The following is a 12,915-nucleotide window of genomic DNA, read 5'->3' on the forward strand; positions in this document are numbered from 1 at the left end:
GTTGCCCTGTCGCAAAGGCCTCACTTCAATCAAATGTGCAAAAGCGCGATCAAGCAACAGCGCAAAAGTCTATCAGCAGCTGGTTATTCTAAACAGGAATTGATTTTTAAATGAAAGTGGACTTGTTCTGGCTCGTAATTTCCAAGTGCAGATTTTTAGTGCAGAGCGTAAGAATTCCAGCAATTCACTTAGCAGGGAATTTTAAGGCTGTTTCATTAAAACAACTAAAAACAGCATACATCACAATCAAACAAAAATGTTAAAAGGAAACATTATGTAGATTAGTTTCTGCAGGGCGTCCACAGCCCATCTCCCATTAAATAGGGTGGGACGTACAGTGTGCAAAATAAACTAGAACACCTACCAAGATGCCATCTAGTGGGAGTGCTTCTGGGGGGGGGGGTAGAAACTCATAGGTTGAGTCCATATAGATTAAAGCAAAGGGTATGAACATATTTGATCCATTTCACTCTGAAGAGGTAGCAGACTTCCGGGAATGAGAAAGTACTTTGGAACTGAAGGGATGTGTTACAGTTACGCAAACTGCAGCACTTCTGTGAAAAACATCTTGACACACCCATAGCTTTGTAAAGTGTCCAATAGCTCATGTCCATATCTTTGTGAGGTCAGCCATGGTGCCATGGATCCAGTCTTCAATGACAGAAATCAGTTCTCATCCTTTTACCGCACTGTCCCCAATGAGATCCAGATCCACAAGCCACGCACCATCGGCAGTAATGTGTGTTCATGGAGGTTGGTGCAATATGTCTAATAGCTAATATTATGTCTTCCTCAGGTCAGCTATGGTGCCATGGATCCAATCTTCAGTGACAGACATCGCTTCCCATCCTTTTATCGCACTGTCCCCAATGAGATACACGAGGCACGCGCCATCGCCCAGCTGCTCCAGCACTTTGGCTGGACCTGGGTTGGGATCCTTATTTCAGATGATGAGAGCGGCAGGAGGGCTGGTGAGGAGCTGGAGAGAGAGATCACCAGGAGTGGAGGCTGTGTGGCCTTCCTACAAAGAGTCGGCAAGTCCTGGGACATTGAGCAGGATCAGATTTCTAAAACAATCAATGTTTCTTCTGTCAATGTGGTGATAGTTCACTGTTCATATGCTTACATGATTCCAGGCATCATAGAGCACTTGCAAGGTCTGCCTACTATAGTTTGGATCACTTCTGCAGTCACATCACATCTGAAAGATTTTATAAATTACTCTGGAATGAATATGTTCAGTGGTGCACTGGAATTTTCCATTCTTAAGGGACAGATTCCTGGACTGACAGATTTCTTGTACAGTGTGAACCCTTTAAATTTCTCAGACAATAACATGTTTGTGTGGCTTTGGGTGCTAACATTCCGTTGTTCTCCTGATTTACTGGATAGGACTTTTGCCTATGAATCCTACTTCCCTCATTGTACAGGGAACGAGACAATGAGAGATGTGGACCCCTTTATGTACGATGCTTATAATTTCTACATCACTTACAGTGTTTACACTGCGGTCTATGCCGTGGCTCATGCCTTACACAACATGATCTCATCCACAGCCCACTCAGGACATCCCTCAGAGAGTGGAAGTCTAGAGAAGGACTTCCAACCATGGCAGGTAGGAGAGTCACTTTCTAATTCTAAATATATATATGTCAATCAAATATAATATGACACACATAGTGCACATTTGATGTAATTCCCCAAGATATAAACACATTTTCCAAATTAGGCATTTTGTACAGTGTTGTTTGTCAGTATGAAGTCACTTCTGAGCCCCTGTCACAACTATTAAAGATAGGTTTATAATTTAAAGATAGTTTGCAGCTATTCATCAAGCCTTTGATGCAAACAAGTCCAAAGGCTTGATTTGAGATTACTGTACAGTACAAACCTGCATTTGTGTTTGAAAATAGTCATACAGTAATGAATGCAAGTGCTTTGAGCTACTTTGCGCCTCTTTGTTCGAATGAGGCAGCCCACCAATCCATGGATTTTGATGCAAATCACAATTCTTTTAGAAAGATAAACAAAACTTTTACCCCAAAATGTATGCCTGCTCGAAGAAGGAATACAGTTTAGGGAAACTTTTCTTTTCTCAGATCTCTTTCAACTTTGCATGTGTGATGAACTGTACAAATAGAAACTTCAAAAAGTGTTCAATTTGGCAAAAGCACAGTGTTTTTTACAGGAAGAGTCTCCTTCCAATAAACACTATGCTTACCATTAAGCCCACACCCTCACTAGTGCAAGAGCGTGTATATTGGCACAAGGCATCCTAAATTGTGGTATGATTGAGTGGAGCATTATCTTGCCCCAGACCGACCGCACAGCTGCATTGCGCCGCATTGGCAAATAGTTAATTTTTTCTCCATTATAATCCATTTTTAAACATCTATTCAATTCTTAATATATCTCCATATTTTGCGACTGATACTCCGAATCCACACGCGGGATGTTATGCCATTTTCAAGTTTCTTATGTTAAAGCTGTGCCCATCCGGACCTCTAGCTAAAACACGACAAAAGCAGGAGTTCGTCCAAAGCAGCGTTTATTTAAAACCCAATACATTTCGGGCTAAGAGCGCCCTTCGTCAGGGGATACTGTGAATAGCAATAAAACAAATATCCATCATTACAATGACCATAGATCAACATCTTATGTAATCACCAAAACAATCAAAAAATGTCAAAAAATGTCTGAACCCCTTATACCCTTTCACCCCGTCCTCAATATGAGCAATATGTATTAACACAAGTACCCCTCTGTTCTCATGGTGAACCAAGTTCTCTGTTCAGCCAATTTCCTTTGTTTCACCCCCTATATTCTGCAAAACAAACATCCGCCCTTTCTCTATGTAAATTTAGCTTTATATCACATCCTTGTTCACCCCTCACTTATCTACCCCTCCACATACATACTGCTTTCTCCTCATCCATTAATTAAACTCACCCCCCTTGAACCTTTTACTTCTCACACCTTCTCACTACATACTCCTCCACCTCAAACTCCTCAAACTCCTCAAACGTTTTCAATGATTGCGCACTGCCGGATGCTTGTCCGCACTGTGCAATCATTGAAAACGGCATCTTGCGCAGGGCGAACAGGGTACTACGCAGTTCGCGAAGTGCTATGCGTAGCACGCATAGTGCAAAGTGCACTTTGCGTAGCTACGCGCAGCTCTACTTCGCGAACTACGCCTAGGTTTATTTGAAACCAGGCTGGCACTCATGGTTGGCAATCCTGCCCTCCCTCTTCTAAAGCTTTTACATAATTCAAGACATTGCCCTTTCTGCCTAGTTTCTCCCATTTCTTTTAAACTAATGCTGCTGATTTTTAACACTGCACACTAAGGCAGTTATGTCCAGTCCTCAGTGTATGTGCAATGGCTCTTAAAACATGATAAATTGTCTAAATTCTAATTGACATATTTAGCTCCCTAATATACCAATGGCACGGGAAAGGTAAAGTATTGCTCGCGGACTGCAGCACCGTTTGTTCCATACACTAATTTGCACCCTTTAAATATGTAGGTGAATTTGTCAAAATAACCCTTTTTGACTAGTGGAAATATTACTTTTGAAAATTAAATGTCACTTCTAAGGCCATTTAGCCCACAAGGCAGAGTATCTGGTATTTAACAGTGCAACAAGAAAGGGTTTAATATTTGCATCTTCCTACACTGAATAGCCCCAAAACCTATTTTTACTATTAGGGCTGTACCTTTCCTATAAGAAAATACCAAAGCTAAAATAAAGGCATAATGCTAATAAGTTTGAATTGGGGGAAGCTACAGAGCTGCTTAAACAGCTATTTTTAATATGTAATAAAAAAAATCCAATGAAGTGGGTTTTTTAATAAATATTTAGGAAAAGTGATTTTTTTAAAGTTTCCTTTAACCTGCCTACATCTTTAGTAGGTTAATTAGCATTACCCTACTGGCAGTTGGCTTGCCCATGCCTTCCTTTAATAAGATCTGAAAACAGCTCCATCAAAGAGCCATCAAAAGCTTTGGCTTTGTTGAGAGGATATATTGTGATGAGGAAGGTGACTCGTCCCATCTCAGGAAGTTCAGCCAGAAGGATCTAAGAACTTAATTAATTTGAAATGGTGCAGATCAGCGAGTTTGGCAGATGGGTCAGCCACCAAATGTATGGCTGTTCATTAGCGTTTCCAAACTCTAAATGACCCCCACATCACACACTTATCAACTTGGTAACTCCTGACATCTCAATTATTACCCTCCAGCCTACCTCACTGACTCACCCACCCTCTTATATACTCAATCATTTGATCACTCATTCACTTTCCACTCACTGACTCAATTTCGTGCTTGATTTTTTACCCTCAACATGTCTTGAAATTAGCCCTTCAGTTGGATAAAACAAACTCAGTTTTGCACAAAAAGTAAAGTTCAGTGATAACACTCAAAGGAGTTTCCTTCTATCCAGCACCATGAAGGGATCTTTCAAACCTGCATGGGCAGTGTGTCATAAAGTAAAGTGCTTACAGTATCTTCCATGCCATCAGTCCCTGCTCACACTAAGCCCAAGTGGACCTAATGGCTGCCAAAGTTGTCAATGTTCTGGCTGAGGGAATTATTTCATAATGGACCCACAGATCAACATGGCCTCCATAGCAACTTTATAGACTAGCCCAGAGAAGAGCAGAAACAGGTTAAAGAATGGCCACTGCATTTGTCCAACATGCACCCCATTTAGAACATAACTCCCCAGTGTGAGACCAAAATCAAAAAGTATGGCTTAATAAAAAGAGAAAGAGAGAGCAGGAGAAAGAGAGAGAGTACATTGAAGTTGAAAAATTGTAGTTGTAATTCTTTCACAACAACCTCTGATTAAAGTAAAACATATCAAGCAACATATTATTTTGCTACTGGTGAGTCATACTAAGGAGTTAGTGATTAATAAATCTTGTCAGCAACTATTACTTTGCTTTCACCAAGAAAAGCACACAGATTGAAGTTCAATAATGGGACACTATGGGAGAGTTCTGGACAAGCTAGCTTAGTTCTGCTTCTCAAAAACAGTCATACAGGTCATGTTTTTTATCCAACACACTCCCTTTGATAAACACTCGTATATGTATGTATATATGAATGTATGTATGTATGCATGTGGTATTTCTTTATTGCAAGCCTATCCAAAAGACAGTGGAGCACTGTACAAAGTCATGGTCAAGCATGAAGTCAATAACTGATAGAAGAGGTGGCAGGTTTGTGGACTGTTATTGCATTGTGATATAGGGTTCTGTAAAGAGGTGATTCATCAACTCTTTCCCAAATTGGAAAAAGGGATGTTGTTTCTATCCTGTGTGCATAGATGGAAAAGACCTGTTGTCTTTTTTTCTTCCTTACACTTCTTAATCTGTAGTCTAATGGTGTGATGGCCCCAGGTGTGCTACGATCCACCAGAGATTGTGTCAGATGCGCTAACCTGAGCTATCCTGAACCCAGCAGGAGCGATGTTTGTAATTATTCTACCACGCCCCTCACTGTTATGTGGACTGCATTTCTGATGGCCTGTGTCACAATGAAGGGAATGGGGTAATGGGACAAAATAATAAAGAAACAAGATCACATCCATTGGTTCAATGGACACCCTTGTCTGTGGTTACCAAGTAGGCATGGTCCTTGATGTAATAAAAGGTGAGCATTGAGGATGTGGAGTACACTATAAGTTAAAGGTAAACATAAACAGAATTACCCACAGATCTTCACACCCAATGCAAGCACTCCACTGCGCACCCCACCCCACTCATTCCAGTATCTGTATCATGTGTTCATGCAACCACATCAACAGGTAGCAGAGGATCTTTGCTCAGGAAGATGACAGTTTGTTGCACTCAGTTAAGTCACTGAATAATCGCATGAAGAAGTGGAGCTCTTCTCCAATCCAAAAGTGCTGTGGGGCAGCTCTTACACGTGTTCCACAATAATGAACTGGCCAGACCTGGACATTGTAGGAAGCTGGGCATGAGATGCTGAGGGCAGTGTGATATGTGCTAGCAGTTACAGTCCTGTATATACAGACTTGTTACATTTGCCTAAAGCTGCTGTAGAAAGATTCTATTGTAAAGCATTAAAGATGCCCCCTTGGGGTTGTGTGACTGGCAGTGTGACTTACTGTACAGTTTTAGATGCACCGATGTTCACTACAGGTCCGTTGCAAAGGATGACATGCGTACATCCGCTGCAGACTCGTGAAACAGGATGACGACGTACACTGCAGGCTTGAGAAGCATAATGATTTGCTGATGTCCTCTGCAGAATCGTGACTCAGTATCAACTATATGCCATTATCCTGAAACTGCTCTGAAGATGCAATGGAGGCTGCACAGATTCCTGATTGCCTAGCATCTTGGTGTAGTCGGGGAGTGCCTTTATAGTCCTGGTCCAATTAGAATGGCTGATGAGTGGGGGACTCATTTTCTAGTTGTATAATCACAAGGCTCATACCATAACATGTTCTCAGTGACTATTTTCCTGATTGTATAATCATTAGGTCCAGGCTGGGTGTCTCATTTCCTGATTGTATAATCATCAGGTCCAGTCTGGGTGACTCATTTCCTGATTGTATAATCATCAGGCCCAGCCCATAATGCAATGATGTCACTATAAGAACTACACACAAACTATATGAGGTGAGAGTACATACACAATCAGAAGCACAAGTGGAAAGCCCACAGATACTCGACACAGATGCATATGGGTTATAAATGTGGGTTTATGGAGAGCACATTCATCAAGATCATACAGCGCCTGTCTAGGGATGCACATCACAATAACAAGCGTCATATATGGTGGTGTATGTCCACCTGACAGCTTGTCTGCATGATAAGTGTGGTGCTGTTTGTGATAGCTATGTAAATGATGGAGCTAGTTTTCATGAGTAGGTGGGCAGCCAAAGGGTACAGGTGGAGTTTCATCATGATTGGGTGATGTTATCATATTTCTAAAGACCATGGATAAGACATGATGCATCTTATTGAATGCTCTTAATGGGTGTCAGTGTGGAGTCTAGAAGGTCATGGAGTAGGGCATTACCACTATCAATATGTGAGAGTGTGTGGGCTTGAACATCAGTTCTGAAGTCACATTCTGGAAGACATGGTTTGACTTACTTTAGAAGAGAGAGCTGGTAGCAGGTCAGGATTCGATGTGTGAGGCATTGGCCTTTCTCTTCGGTTCTCTCAAATGTCTTTGGTAGTGATTGAGGGCTGTCTTGAAGGCGGTCTTGCCAGTCATGTCTTTTCTGCCATCTCCTTTCCAGTTGTTTCAGTGTACCAGTTAGCCTGCTTGTTGGATCTTCTGTAGTTGTTGTTGCTGATGGGAGAGATGCTGTTGGAGCACTTGGTGATCGATTGTTAAAGTTTCTGACTTTTTGGTCTAGGTTGTTGGAGGAGATGGAGTGGGTGGTGTTGAACGCATTGATCCATGTGTCCTTTAAGACTTTGTTCCAGCTGCAGTGGGGGGTGTTAGGTAGACTGGGGGTGAAGGTCAGTGAGCTGGTGATGCTGAAGTGGGTGATGGATTAATCGGTCCAAGTGAGTTTCATGGTGCGGTTGTACCTGATGCAGTCACTGATAGTGAAGATGGGGTCTAGCATGGGGTCTGCAGTGTGCATGGAGTCCTGGTTGAGTTAGGTTAGTCTGATCTTATTTATGCTGTTGCGGAGGTTGGTAGCATTAATATAATTGTGGTCGTCAAGATGGAAGTTGAGGTTTCCGAGGAAAATGTAGCTGTAAGAGTCCATGGCAAGGGAGGAGATGAAGTCAGCACTGAAGTTGCAGAAGGCTGGATGTGGTCCTGGACTATGGTACGTGAAGGTGCCCCTGATGGTAGTTCTGCTGTGTGCTTGGAGTCAGAAGTTGAGGTTTTCCATTGCTGGGATGATATTGTCATTTGTGGTGGTGCATTTGATGGTTTCCTTGTGTATGATTGTGTTCCCTCCATCAGGCTTGTTGATGTGGTGGTGGGTGAGCTTGCATCCTTTGGGTATTGTGGTGTTGATGTTGGGTGCAGAAGTGGGGTTGAGTCAGGCCTCAGTGCAGAAGAGGACATTGGGTGTAAGAGTGGAAATGAGGTCCCAAAGTTCAGTAGTGTGTTTGCATAGTGAGAGTGTGTTGAGAAAGGCTCATGCAAGATGGTGTTTTTGTTCAGATGGTGTCTGTGGTGTGCTCAGGGTGGGGCTGGTGAGTGGGCTGGTGTGTGTGTTATGGCATCCGATGTGGCAGTGGTTGGAGGTGAAAAATCCTAACATGGAGTGTGGGTCAGCACAGTGGCATTGTTTGCTATGGTGTCCAGGGTTGAGGATGTATAGTTCAGTGATGGTGTATCTTCAGGGGTGTCAGGGCCAGATGTCATGGTGCTGGGCACGGTCCAGGTGAGAACGAATACAGAGGGACTTACCTTTGGAGCACATTTACCATACCAGCTGTATGCCCTCTGCACACTTCTGCTGAGCAATTGCATTGTGGTCTGCATTAAGTAGGTCCTGGGGTGGGCAGGGCTTCTGTTTGCAGGAAGAACAGTGAGCAGGAAAACTCAGGTAGAGGTGGTATCACTGGATCAGGCTGGGACAAGGAGCAACTGTGTTGTCTGGGAGGTTAAAGTCACCCAAAATTGTGACGTGGACATGTCAGATGGATCATGTTGTGAGGAGATGTGAGAATTGGTAAATGCAGTCCTTGTTTTTCCTGTGAGGTCTATAGAAGAAATGGAAGGCACTATGAGTTGCAGAGAGTGAGAAATGTCATGTCAGCAGCTTTATGGAGTAGAGTGTTACTTGTTTGCCAAGGGAATAAGACCACCAGGATTGATAGATTCTTAAGTGTATAGTCCACACAATAGATGCTGTAACCTGTGTGAAGATGGACAACAAGCATATGCGAAGCTGTGGGTGTGTAAATGTTTCTGAGATGAATAGGGCATCATGCTTGTGACAGATATCCCCAATGTCTGTTGTGTAGAGTACTGCAGAGTGAGCGTTGATGAGCATGAGTTGGAATATGTGTTGTGTAGTTTGAGGGTGTGTGGAATGTATTGGATGTGTAGAATGGTGGGTCTATGTGATGTGGGAATATGCCATGTGAGAGTCCGGGTTATCTTCATCTAGGTACGCTTGTGTAGATTGGGAGTGTGGTGTGCTGGTTAAGGCACATGATGATATGTTATCGTGTAAGTTTAAATGGTAGAGAGGTTCTTAATTAAAGTCCTGGGATGCCTTGAAGAGTCGACTGAAAAGGGAGGAGGCAGAAAGTGTTATCAATTCCTGTACAGATGGATAATAGGAACTCCAGTGATGTCACTTCCTGTGCAGATTTCTATTAGTAAATGCAGTGTTTTCACTTTCTTTGATGATGGATGATGGGAAATTAATTCCTCTTGCCTGGTATCTTCTTTTATCAATGGTTTTGATGAGACACCAGTGATGCCACCTCCAGTGTGGATGGATAATGGGAAATCCATTGATAATGAATAATGGAAAAACAAGTAATGTCTCACTTTCTGTACAAATGGATGATGGGAAAAAATGTGTGGTGCATGGTGGACTGTGGTGCATGACTTCATATTTTGGGTGATTTTGTGCTTCCATGCTCAACTGTGGGTGAACAAAGCAAACATAAGGAGATGATGGATGGAGCGCTGAAACTTTTCAGACACTCACCCCCAGTCACAGACCTGGATTGAATCCATCATCATTATTTAGCTCGCTTTGCCACCCCAGATTGTACCCAGCCATATGCAAATCAGTCTTGACCGTGTGCCTCATGGGAGCAGCCCAGCCCGAACAGCCAGACCTGGTAATCCCTGGACCGGAAACCACAATCCTGGCGCAGCTTTCGGGGTTACACCTCTCATCAGCCAGGCTAGCTTGAATCCAGTGACAAAGTTAGCAAGGGACCTATGTCTGGGCATCGCCTGCCAATTTAAGGCAAACAAAGCAAACACAAGGAGATGATGGATGGAGTGCTGAAGATTTTCAGACACCCAGTCACAGATCTGGGTTTAATCCATCATCATTCTTTAGCTCACTTCGCCACCCCAGTTTGGACCCAGCCATATGCAAATCAGTCTTGACGCTGTGCTTCATGGGAACAGTCCAGCCAGAACTGCCAAGCCAGGTCTTCCCTGGACTGGAAACAAGAACCATGGTCCTGTTTTGGGGTAACAACCCTTATCAGCCAGGCTAGCTTGAATCCAGTTGCGAAGCGAGCAAGAGACACACGTCTGGGCATACCCAGCCAACTTAGGGTGAAGAAAGCAAACACAAGAAAATGTTTGAAGGATCTCTGAAACATTTCAGACACTCATCACCAGTCACAGATCTAGGTTGAATGCATCATCTTTCTTTAGCTCACTTCACCACCACAGTTCAGACCCAGCCATATTCAAATTAATCTTGACCCTGTCCTCAGGGGAAGAGTCCAGCCTGAACTGCTAAGCCAGGTCTTCCCTGGACCGGAAACAAGAACCATGGTCCAGTTTTGGGGTAACAACCCTTATCAGCCAGGCTAGCTTGAATCCAGTGGCAAAGTGAACAAGAGACCCACGTCTGGGCATACCTTGCCAATTAAAAATGCACATACGGGGTGTACTTTGGACAATAAATTGTGCCAGGCATGTATCGTTGAATTAATTGAGCCAAGTGCACTGTGACACCTCAAAGGGTCACAGAAAAGAGCCTGAGAGAGGGAAAGGGGGCAGCTGCTTCCCTCTCAATGTACAGATGCAGCAAGTTATATGGGCCATAGAGCCAGTAGTGTGCATGCAAACTCTGAGCTGCCCTATAGTATAGCTCCTGGTCTGGTGTACTCAACCACCCCATATTTATAGGCAAAGTATGAATGTCCAACTTAACCCAGGTTTTTTACCAACCCAGGCCAATCTAATCATTAGTGAGCATAGAGTAGCAATTAATGACCTCGCGAGTAACATTGCAATATTGTGAAACAGAAACAGGAACCTAGGAAGTATAACCACTGTCATTAGGGCTATACGCCCCATTAAAAATACCGTCAGCCTGATCCAGCAATCAACATCAGTCTCTAGTTTGTGAATCGCTGTGCCATAGTTATGGTTCATTACTATCTCCGGGTCCGTATGTATTTGGATGCCAAGGTGCTGCACTGAGTCAGCGAAATTCAAATGTCGAGGGACTCGTGGATGGAGTGAGAGGAAATAATATCGAGTTCTCCTAGATAATGCACAATCCAGAAAGGACATCAAAATGAGTCACCTCTCTGAGAACAGGAGAAAGATTCATCTCTGATTTGTGAATATACAACTAAGTGTCTTCCGCATGATCTTAAAGATGGGGTGGTAACCAGGAAAATACAGCCCCCTATGGCCATGATATTCTCTCAAAGCACAGGCCAGTAGCTCTGTAATATTCACATATAGCAAAGGTGATAATGGGCAGCCCTATCGCGTGCCTATAGTAATCATAAGAGGTCTGTAACCAAATTACCAATGCAAACCTGAGCCAAAGGGGCCATATTTAGCACATTCACTAATTGCAGAAATATTTCCCTAACTTCAATGCGGCGCAGGACAGTCCTCCTAAAGGCCCATTCCACGAAGTCGAACGCCTTTTTGGCATCTAAAAAAAATGGTAGCTGCCTTCACCTCAGGCTCAACGCGTTGTATTAAAAAGAATAGGGTTCTAAGATTAACCTTTATGCTATGGCCTGGCATGAATCCTGTTCAGGGCTGACTATAAATGGGACCACTGAAGCTAGTCTATTTGCCAAGATTTTAGCAAAAATCTTGGTGTCAACATTTAAAAGTGACAGGGGCTTATAAGAGGAACATAGGTTGAATTGCTTACATGGTTCAAAAGAGTGAAAATCAATTCTTCCAGCATTGAAGGTCGCATACCGTTAGCATCACCCATCTCCTCGTATAATGTAAATAAGTGGAGTATGAGCAATTCCTGATATGTCTTGTAAAAAAAGACAGTGAGGCCATCCATACCAGGGGCATCCGCAGCTCGCATGTTCTTTAATACCTCAAGGATCTCAGCAGGCTCCGGGGGGGTCATAAGGTGCTCTCTCTGTTCTGGGGTGAGACACGACATGAGTATGTGCTCCAAGTAATGAAGTATAGCCTCATAGTTGGCAGTAATTCATGAATTGTACAAAGCGGCATAGGATCTGCAAAATCTGTCCGCTATTTGTTCACTGTCATAGAGGGACTGTCAAGTTTTGTCTAGTATTTCTGTGATTTTTTTGACATCTCTCCTAGAACGCATCAGCCCTGCCAGAGTAGCTCCAGGTCTTTCACCTTCCCCATACACCCTAGCCGTTGAGTATTACCCATGTGTGTAATTTCACTGTCCACCATGTCATATTTCTCCTTAAGCTTGGTCTTGATGTCATGCAGGGTTTGGGGATCACTGTAACCTTGATGTTCCCTCTCTAACTGTGCAATTTCTACTTTCAATTTCATGAGTCTACCTCTCAAAGACCTGAGAACCCATACGTGCTTTGCAATGGTGACCCGCTGATAGAGACTTTAAATGTCTCTCAAACTGTCGTAAACTTGTCGACTGTGCCTATGTTATTATAAAGTTCTGCCTTAAAACGGGGTCTAATAAGGAATAGGGTGGGAAGCACCAGACGAATAGCTCAAATTTTCAAGGAGGAAGTGCTAAATCTAAAATTATTGGTGAGTGGTTATAGTAGGTCCTCGGAAGAGGATCACATTTAATTACTCTGGAAGCTAAGGTTTTGGACACTTACCAAAACCCAATGCGGGTGTAAATGTTGTGTACAGCCAAATAATGTATATATCCAGTGGTTTCTGAGAGCTTATGTCGATTAAATACAGTTGCTCCATTAAAACCAGGATCACCTTAGCCTTACTATTGCAATCACTGAGAAAAGTAGATGCAACAA

General features: G+C 43.1%; 1 protein-coding gene across 1 annotated transcript in view; it reads left to right on the forward strand.

Moving 5' to 3' along the window:
* Positions 1 to 12,915, forward strand: part of LOC146788727 (vomeronasal type-2 receptor 26-like) — a 695,945-nt gene that overhangs the window by 265,032 nt on the left and 417,998 nt on the right. The window contains exon 3 of the mRNA XM_085630946.1: positions 776 to 1,615. Within this exon, the coding sequence (XP_085487072.1) occupies positions 776 to 1,615 (840 nt within the window). The remainder of the gene's footprint in view (positions 1 to 775; positions 1,616 to 12,915) is intronic.

Source organism: Triturus cristatus, chromosome 10 (assembly GCF_964204655.1).
Source record: "Triturus cristatus chromosome 10, aTriCri1.1, whole genome shotgun sequence".
Lineage (NCBI taxonomy): Eukaryota > Metazoa > Chordata > Amphibia > Caudata > Salamandridae > Triturus > Triturus cristatus.